This window comes from Silene latifolia, chromosome 10, assembly GCF_048544455.1.
Source record: "Silene latifolia isolate original U9 population chromosome 10, ASM4854445v1, whole genome shotgun sequence".
Lineage (NCBI taxonomy): Eukaryota > Viridiplantae > Streptophyta > Magnoliopsida > Caryophyllales > Caryophyllaceae > Silene > Silene latifolia.
Window position 1 is genome coordinate 1,471,417 of NC_133535.1, and position 9,720 is coordinate 1,481,136.

Below are 9,720 nucleotides of genomic sequence, written 5' to 3' on the forward strand. Positions count from 1 at the left end.
ATAATATTGTAAGACTCGAATTTGGGTTTGTAATTTGGAACCTTTGATACTTTTTATTTTATTTTGTAAGACTTAAATGCTTATTTAAATTTGGGTTTATAATTTGGAAATTTGTAGTTTTAATTAAGACATGTTAATTTTAACGTATAAGACATGAATCTTGATTGTCATTTTACGATTTTGTGGCCTTTAAAAGACCAAAGTTTAGATGTTGGTTATAATGTTCTTCAAATTCCCTTTATTTTAATATGTATATTGATTTTTTTTTTTTGTCGTGTCCGTGTCCTAAAAATTTTCAAGTGCCGTGTCGCGTGTCGTGTCCGTGTCCGTTTCCGTGCAACCTAGATTAGGTATGCATGAATATTTAGAGTGCAGAGGGCAGCTTCCATTCTTAGGTAAGTAGATTTCTGCGCAATTAAAAGATCCATTTTTTTTTTATTTTTTTTTGGTTAATCATATATGGAGTACCTTTAAATTATGCGATGAAGGGAATGACCTTAAATAAAATTTAATTTGTTGTTATTACCCGTTTAATCAATCATTTTGTTTTATTACAAAGATTTATTATTGTTGCCGTTTTGGATGAAATGACGGCTTGTTTTTTGTGTTGTGTTTGTCCGTTCAAGCATTGTATGATGTGCTTTTTTTTTTTTAATGATAAGAGGCACTTCGTAATATTTTCATGTTAATAATAAGTAGCTTTAGAGTACTCTTTATAAAAAAAATAGTCACCTATTAATTATAAAATGGTCATTTTTCCTCCATTACAATATAGAGATTTTCGTTACTATAACTTATACTGTTAAAAGTTGCACAATTGTGTAAGCAATCATTATGTTGTTTTGTGTTCGCTTTTAAATTCCTTAAAAACTCAGGAGTCCTTTTGTATTGAAAGAGTGTACGTGAACTTCATTTATTTTTACGAAACTATCTTTTTCAATTTCTTGTATACAATAATTAGATTTAAGTTTAACTAAATTCAAATGCATTGAATAATTAGACGACTATTTTTATTAAAATACTTGTTAGTAATAAAATGTTCATTTACTTTCTAACATTACAATGATTATTGTTTGAAAACACTAAATTCGATTTATCTGGTTCGAATCTAAATTAACCGATCTTAGGCTGAACAAAACCAATGAGCTAAACTTCAAAAATACTAAAACTTGGGAGAGACGGTCTTTCAATAAGTTATTGAGAGACCAGTCTTCCATACCCTTTTATTTGTATTTCGTGACCCTTTTAATGTTGTTCGTGACATAGTAATTTCGTACCTATTTACATAATAAATGTACCCATTTTATCTTTAATCATGATTTGTACCTATTTTATTACTTTTAGTACCATTTTTTCTTAAAATTGTAAAATAGTCTCTCAATAAACTTATTGAGAGACCAGTCTTCCATACCCTTCAAAAATGAGGATCAATTAAAATCGGATTGAAATAAATTCAGTCGGTATTTAATCCATACCAAATAATCCGACCCGATCCATTTTTCCGGTCGACCTAAACTCGACTTAGATAGTACACTAATTGGCACTTGGCGAGTGCGAAGGGACAAATAGTAAACGTGGCAACAATATTTCGATTATGAATATGAACTGCAAAACTAAGCGTGAAGATGAAGAAGATTGAAGAAAAATGGGAGCATCATCTTCAAAAAATGGAGAAATTCAATCGAATGAAGTTAGAGATTTGGAATCTCAAGCTGTTTCTAATGGCGTTCTATCTATTCTTCGTACTTTCTTCTCTAAATTATCCGATGCGGACTCCGTTTCTCTCTCTTCGCTTCAGGTAGTCAATCTTTTTAGTATGATTTTAATGTTTTGTTCATGTTGAATTGTTTGATTTTGTTGCAATTTTGATTATTGTAGGTATTATCATGAGTTTTGCGGTTCTAATGTTTCGAATTTATGCAGAAATTTATGTCGAATTCTTCACTTTTGTTGTAATTTTGATGATTTTAGGTATTGTTGCGAGTTTTTAGCGGACGATGTTTCAAATTTATGCTGAAATGTGTGAATTTATGTGGAATTTGTTGTAATTTTGATGATTTTAAGTATTTTCGAGAGTTTTGAGCTACTAATGTTGAAATTTATGCTGAAATAGGTGAATTTAGGTCGAATCCTTCGGTTTTGTTGTAATTTTAATGATTTTAGGTATTTTTGTGAGTTGTGAGCTTCTAATGTTTCAAATTGATGCTGAATTTGATGGATTTGTGTGTGTTTTGATCATCAATGCTGGAATTTTGGTGTATTTCGATGTTCATGTTGAGTTCCTCGATTTTGTTGCGCTTTTTGAGCGATTTCATGATACCTTAAAACTTAAATATAAGTAGCAATGATGACAATAAAGGAAGAAATAAAAAAAGCTGTTCAATAGCAAGAAATAACTAAGGTTAAAATAGTAATCATGTTCATTATTCTCCACAACCAATTTTTTTTACTACAATTTTGACTAGTTTGGCCGAGATTGTGGCTAATTTGGACAAAATTATGATTAATTCGATTGGCATTTTGACTTATTTGTCGGAATTTTAGTTAATTTGGAAAAAAATTGTCGAATTTGTTCATTAATTTCAATTTGGTAGTTTTCGACAAAAGTAAAAAAATATTAGGTAGTTTCTCGCAAAATTTAAAATTTTAGGTAGTATTTATGAAAATGAGGTAAATATTAGGTAGTTTTTGACAAAAAAACTCTTAAACTTAATATAAATAGCAATGATGACAATAAAGGAAGAAATAAAAAAAAGCTGTTCAATAGCAAGAAATAACTAAGGTTAAAATAGTAATCATGTTCATTATTCTCCACAACCAATTTTTTGCATTAAGCTACTAACTTCCTTGTGAGCTGCAACGGTATAATCATGTGCGCGAATAACCATGATTAAGCTTGCCTGACCTGGTTTAGCCTTTTGTTGATTAGCTGTAACCTATTGTGCGCTAAAGTTAGTAGCTCTTCTAACTAACTCTGCTGAAAGCTTGTATCATGTCATGTATGAATGCTTTGTTAATGGTGGAATTTTTATACCTGAGCTTGAATTTGTGCTGTTATTTGTGAATTTTATAAGTGGAGTGTAGTTAGTTGTATGATGAGATGTTCATGTAAGTTTTTATTTTATTTTGTTTCTGCATTATAGGAATTTAATTGTGGAATTTTTATAGGAGTAAGTCAGGACGGTTTCCAAGGATTTAAGTGACTTGAAGTGTATGCTGAAATTGTTTTTGGTGTCTTATGTTCATGTCAAATTCTTTAATTTTCTTTGCACCTTTTGAGTGAATGAATGCATGGATGCTTTATTGATGGTGAAGTTGTACTTGGATTTTTTTTTTGGTCTGTTGAGTGATTTCTTACTTTGTAAGATCTTACTTTAATAGTACATTTCTGGTGGAAAATTTTACTTAAGACGGTCTCAGATTTTATAGTATTGTTGTGAGTTTTGAGCTTCTTAAGTTTCATGTTTATGTCGAAAAGGTGAATTTGTTTATGCACTTGCGTAACGGAAAACCTATCGGGTCATCTTTGTGTACTGGTACTGGTAGACTGACAAAATAATTGAATAAGCCAGTTTTACGGTTAAATGAACAATGGATTTAAGGTATCCTGTAAAGTGTAAACTGAGAGCCATCCTACCTAAAACTTGATCATTTTTTGATAGAGAACCTGTCGTTTTTATGTTTATTTAATAAAGTCTTACTTTACATATGTAAAATTTCATTTTTCCAGCAATGTTTCTCCCTGAACTGTGCCAACATAAGCTGCGAAACAGGCAGTCTTCCGGAGTGCTTCCCTGGGGTTTTGGAACACATGGGTGCCGCCATAACCGATACACTTTTTCCGTCCAATTGCCAAGAGGGTGGAGGGATCACTTGGGTTGAATTTTTACGAGGCTATGTTAAAGGTTGCGGGAGAATGTCGGCCTCATCCCTTCTGAACATCTTGTTCAGGGTTCTCGCTTTAGCTGCCCAAAGAGCTGGTTCTGCAATGAAATTAGAGTTTGACTCCGAGGAAGTTGATGGTAAGGCCAGCGGGTCCATTTCACCTCGGGATTTGGGGATCATTCTATGGGTCTGTTGGATTATGTCCTCGAATTTGCCCAGGGAAAGTCAGGATGTGAGCCTTCCTGATGTTAACCATTTGGTTCTATCTGCTGTTGAGTCATGCGCTGACAATGCTAGTGCCATTGATTTGTGGGGAGCAGATATTTTGTCCCTTGAATCTGAACTAACTGTTGGAAAAATACATATGTGGGCCATAAGAACGGTGCCGAATCTTGCTGATCTCTTCTCCCATTTCATCACCTCCAGAATGAAACAAGAATCTGCATCTGAGGTACTCTAATTTGGAATTTTTATCTCTGTAGACTTCCTGCTCAAGCTTCTGTTTTTTTGCTTCCATAGTGATATTGATCTTTGGACAGAATATTGTCAGATGACGATATGGTGTAGGTTGAATAACAGCTGTTTAGTACACGATTGTATGGTTTATGATTTGGTCGAGTGATCCTCAAATTAGGTTGCCCTGAGTGCTTTATATTTGACCCGATGGCATTTTATTAAAATTCAAACGTGTTCCCCGAATTGAATGGATCACACATACCTTCAGTTTTTGTTTTAATGCTGGATAGAAATGGGAATGCTATAGTGCATTTTAGCATGAAGAAACCTTTTCTGAATGCATGCTCAAGTAAAGTAAATGAGGATTAATAACTTGTAAATTTCTTTTTGTGTGTCCCATAAGTCCATAAAACAAGGTATCTAGAAAGAAATTCTGAATACAGTTTACATGGAACAATGTTCTCGTTAAACTACTAAGACTTTTATTGGAAAATGAGTGTGTTTAAATTTAGTTGGATGTGTGAAATATTTTGTATTGTACTAAGGGGTCGTTTGGTTCGCTAGAGGAATTGAAGTTCCTAGGAAGTAACAATTCACATGAAATGGAAAAAAAGTGTTTGGTTGGAATGTGGGAAGTGAATTCCATAGGAATTCCCACTTACCTAGGGGTACCTAGGTAAGCAACTTCCCCCATTATGGAGGAATTAGAGTTCCTATGGAACTTCAATTCATGTGATTTGGGGCAAACAAACAGCCCACCAATTTTACAAATCACATGAATTGCAATTCATGTGTTTTATGTTGGGTAACCAAACAACCCCTAAATAGAAGGACAATTATGAGGAGTTTGTCTTTTATAAGTTTAGCATGAATTATTATCTGCAATCGTGAAAGATCGTGAATTACCTTCCTGTAAAGTCCCGTTGCTTAACTTTGTATTATGGCCAATGACCTAGATCCTTGGACGCCAAACTTCCTCCTTCTCGTGGAATTATGAGTAGCACTGTAGCACTAAGAGGTCTCAGCATTCAACCTTAGTCTTCTTAAATACCCTGAGTAAGAAAGTCGACCCCAGTAGTTTCCATTCAGAGTTGGCCAACTCTACTTTCAGTTTGCACGTAGTAGGATATAATATGAATAGCAAGGCAGCTTTAAATCCACAAAGAGAAACAAGCAAGAGTCATGTTATGTATGCTGTCAGCTTGGTCTTTCCCCCTAGCTTGGGAATCAGTAGTTGGAATCACAAAGTGATTCTTGAAATGTCAGAATCTTCTTTCAGCCCTTACTCAAGTGCTACAAGCAACAGGAAGTCACACACTTTATCCTATATTTTACCATTGGACTGTTCATTTTCTGATTTTTCCCTCCTTCGTCATATTGGTCACAGACTCACAGAGAACCTAGACTTTCTGATAATTTTAAGTGATAAATGGAGCTTCTTTTCGGCTTGGAAAGAGGTATGATACAGTAGAAAAGTCAGAATTATGGAAGAATATTTGATATTAGATTCAATAATTGAGTTTCTAGATTGACATGAGAAGGTTGATGTGTCGTTACCAAGTTCACCATGTCTGACTTGCTTAAACGTATTGGCCAAGTGCGAAAGGTACTAGTATTAAAAATCTAACATAGACCGAAAACCATTACAAGACCCACTTTTGCTTGAATTGCCTTCTTTGACATATAGTGTACTAGCCTAGTACATCCTCAACTCCGTATGTGCACTTAGGCTTTGAGCTTTCTGAAATGTGAAAATTCCAGTTATTTTTGCAAACCGTTGGCATCTTGGTGGTACTTCAGCTTCAAGGTAATCTCCCTATCTGCGTTATCTTTCTTTCTTTTGTCATATGGAGGGGATAGGAGTATATGTGAAAATGTGAGACTCAATTTGTAAGCCTTATTTATGATCATTTTATTTCTTATTAACTGTCTTTTGACATTTGTTTGCTTCTTTCGAGAAGTCATACAGAGCAGGAACTTCAAGCACATTGGCAGAGAATGGCTCAGATGCTACAAGAAACGATTCTTATCTTTTAACACGTGGAAGGGCGTGGGCCCTCTTCCTCTCTCAAAGAAGCAGCATAAGCGAGCATATTTTAAAAATATGCTTCCCTTGCAATGATGATGTGATTGAGGAAAGCCTTCTTTATCGGTTCGTCATCAGTCTATTTACTTCAAAAACGTGCATTCATGTTTGTCATTACTTTAGGTTCACTAAGGTTAAGCCTCCTAACATCTGTACATACTCAGAAGAATTGTTGTACTTTGCAATTATTCTCCATTAAAAGTATTCTCTCTTACTACTTGCAAGCTTGGAATTCTGGAGGCATTATCTCTTACTACTTCAAATCCAAAATTAGGTTAGAAATATACAAAGAGTAGAGATTATTTGTTTGACCATCATTTTAATGCAATTAATAGTGTGCAAATTTTACTAGACAGGACAAACCAGTCAAAAGAGGTTTTTGGTTTGACCATCATCACTGATGCTAGTGTGATTGTCTGATTGATATGTATCTATGTGCTCACTGGTTTCGGTTTGTTGATGTGCTATAGCGCACTCATGTTTTTATGACCGGTTTAAAATTATCTCAACTAAAATCAGAAAGTATGTCTATCCAGTCTTTGCCAATTGCCACTCCATATAAGTGTAGCTGGACAAATTCTTATATCTAGTGCACCCCTTCTTTTGTTCTATTTAACCTGAAATGACTTCTCGCTTCAGTCCCCATTGAGTCAAAGTACTCTGCATCTTATGTTGTTGCATTAAATTTGTTGCCCAAGTATTAACTATTAAACCATTGCTGCCTTTCAGGTCACGTGTTCATGGGAAAGGCTTAAACAGATTCTGGTCAAACGTTGACGGTTATCATGGACCAGTTTTAGTGTTGGTATCTGCCACTTCGGGCGATTCTAGTGAAATCAGTAGGAAATGGATCATAGGGGCACTCACACATCAGGGTTTTGAAAACAGAGATGCATTCTACGGAAGTGGTGGTTGTCTATATTCCATAGACCCAACTTTCCATGTTTTCTCTGCAGCAGGTATGTCAATCTGCGAGCCTTTGAGCTCTGTCCAATTCCAGATTTTTTCCCCTACCACCATAACACCACCTCATCTGAGTTACCTTCTCACATCATAAATTTATTGCATGGAATAAATGAATATTAGATAGGTGGGAAGTTAAAAGACTAAATTCTAATTGGTTAGTCACACCACAGCAGATTTGTTACTAACACACGGAAATTCTAGTCACGTTCTGTATTTGAATGTTACTAATGTGAAATTGTGTTTCATAAATAGGAAGCGAGCAAAACTACATGTATAGTCACTTACATCCTGCTATAAGGCAATATGATCCTCACCCAAAGCCACCGGGAATTGCTTTTGGAGGATCTGCTGGGAATGAAAGGGTATTTATTGAGGAGGACTTTGCAAAGGTGACGGTACGGCACCATGCTTTAGATAAAACATATCAGCATGGTTCTCTTTTTCCTAATCAGGTAAGCAGCAGATGTCATTTAAAATGTAGTTCGTATCTCTAATATCATATGATTTCCATTTTGTGTATGACATCTTTCATTATCCTGTATGTGTTATAGCAGGTTTGCCTAATTCAGCAATTCGATCTGAATACATATCCAATAGACGTTACACTCTTACTAGAAGCAAACATCATGATACGTATATGGGAAAACCAACTCACGATTTGTTATTGTTGAACAGTGAGGAACGTAGGTTCAGAGTTGGGTTACCGAATTCGCTTGACCCCTAAGGCCCTAATGAATCTGTTTCGCGCTTATTGCTAGTTCATATTACGCAGTCAAATCACGACGTGTGATTGTAAACCATGCCAGATACCCTAATTGCATAACATAAATTCATATTATGTTTTCATGTTCATATCAGAGTGGCAGCCATGGTTCAAAGTAATGCTGAGCAAGCACTCACTTTTTTTTATCAGGGCTATCTCCCTGTTGAGGCATCTGTATTGGATGTGGAAGTTTGGGGACTTGGTGGCAAGGCGACGAAAGAAGTTCAGATCTCATACCAGAAGAGAGAGGAACTCTTCACTGCACAAAGGCGAACGGTTGTTATTTTTTTTTTTTAAATATATCACTTGTGTATTTTTCTACAGAAAAACAGAATACTAATGATGGGTATGCTTGATTCAGATCGACTTAAAAACATTTACTAACTGGGAAGATTCGCCAGAGAAGATGATGATGGACATGATATCTAATCCAAACACAGTACGCCGTGAGGATCGATAACTTGGATGTTCTGAACAGGTTCTCTTTCGCAGATTACGTTATTTTCTGAATTGCATCTCTATGCTTTCCTGAAGGGTCACAATGTCACATACTTCCTAAACTTTTCCATTGACAAAACCTAAAAGGAGAATATATATAATTTTTGACCCGAGAACGCCTCTATCTCCCTCTTCTCAACAGCAGTCCCCTATTTGCAGACCATCTCCACATCACCGTCCAGACCTTCGATTTCTATTTGGGGATTACCACAACCAAATATGGTTGATGGTTGTCCCTGATTGATAATGTGGTTTAGAGTTTTTAAGAAGTGAAGAGACGGGAACGCGGGCGGAGGGATTGACTTAACCTCAATAGCATAATGATTAACAGCAAATAACAAGCTATGAGCTTAGTCCAAAGTAGATAAAACGAATTGGCCAAAGAAGCCATCTTATTTACGAGACAGTATTAGATATGGTAATCTCATGCATAGTTGGCTGTATGAACCGTGTAGGTGCAAGTGCAAGACTTTAATGTGACGCGTGCATGTTTTACAGTTTGATTTCTGCCAAAGTAGGACATCTAGGCTCGATTTGTTGATTTCACTAATATCTGAATATCTGCTTTTAAGTTTGGAATATTACGAGATTTGTTAATTTCTTATACTATATTTTGTTTCCGGTTTTTAGCTCGAGCCTGATGTTTGCATCTCTTTACGACTGTCGTGAGAAGCTGATGAGGGAGACGAGGTTTGATGTACTCCGGTTTTCTGGTCTTATTCCCCCCGTTCTGAAAAGTGATGTAGGCGATTAGATACAAGGGGACCAGCGGCTAAGGTCTGAACTTTTATGTATAAGTTCATACCTGTATGTGTCGATTTCTATACTTGGATGTATAATATGTCTTGTGTTAACACTAAACCCCTCCGATGTGCTACGGCACCTTACGGCAAGGGACAAGGATTTTTTGAGGTATACCATGTATTATTAATTTGAGGATATTCGCGAGCACAAAACTTATATTTATATATTTGCAAATCTACCTTGTATAGAAAGGTATATGATTTTGGAAGATATGTATGTGTATACCAGACCCTCTCGCATAGGGGGGGTGATTGCTGAGCAG

At 35.6% G+C, this 9,720-nt stretch overlaps 1 protein-coding gene across 1 annotated transcript; it reads left to right on the forward strand.

Annotated features, from left to right (window-relative positions):
* Positions 1–1,412: 1,412 nt before the first annotated feature.
* Positions 1,413–9,668, forward strand: LOC141604651 (uncharacterized). Its single transcript, XM_074423088.1, has 8 exons — positions 1,413–1,798; positions 3,731–4,336; positions 6,303–6,493; positions 7,157–7,386; positions 7,646–7,845; positions 8,307–8,432; positions 8,518–8,634; positions 9,285–9,668. Exons 1-7 carry the CDS (start codon positions 1,646–1,648, stop codon positions 8,614–8,616), a joined length of 1,605 nt encoding a protein of 534 aa, XP_074279189.1. The 5' UTR covers positions 1,413–1,645; the 3' UTR covers positions 8,617–8,634; positions 9,285–9,668.
* Positions 9,669–9,720: the final 52 nt, after the last annotated feature.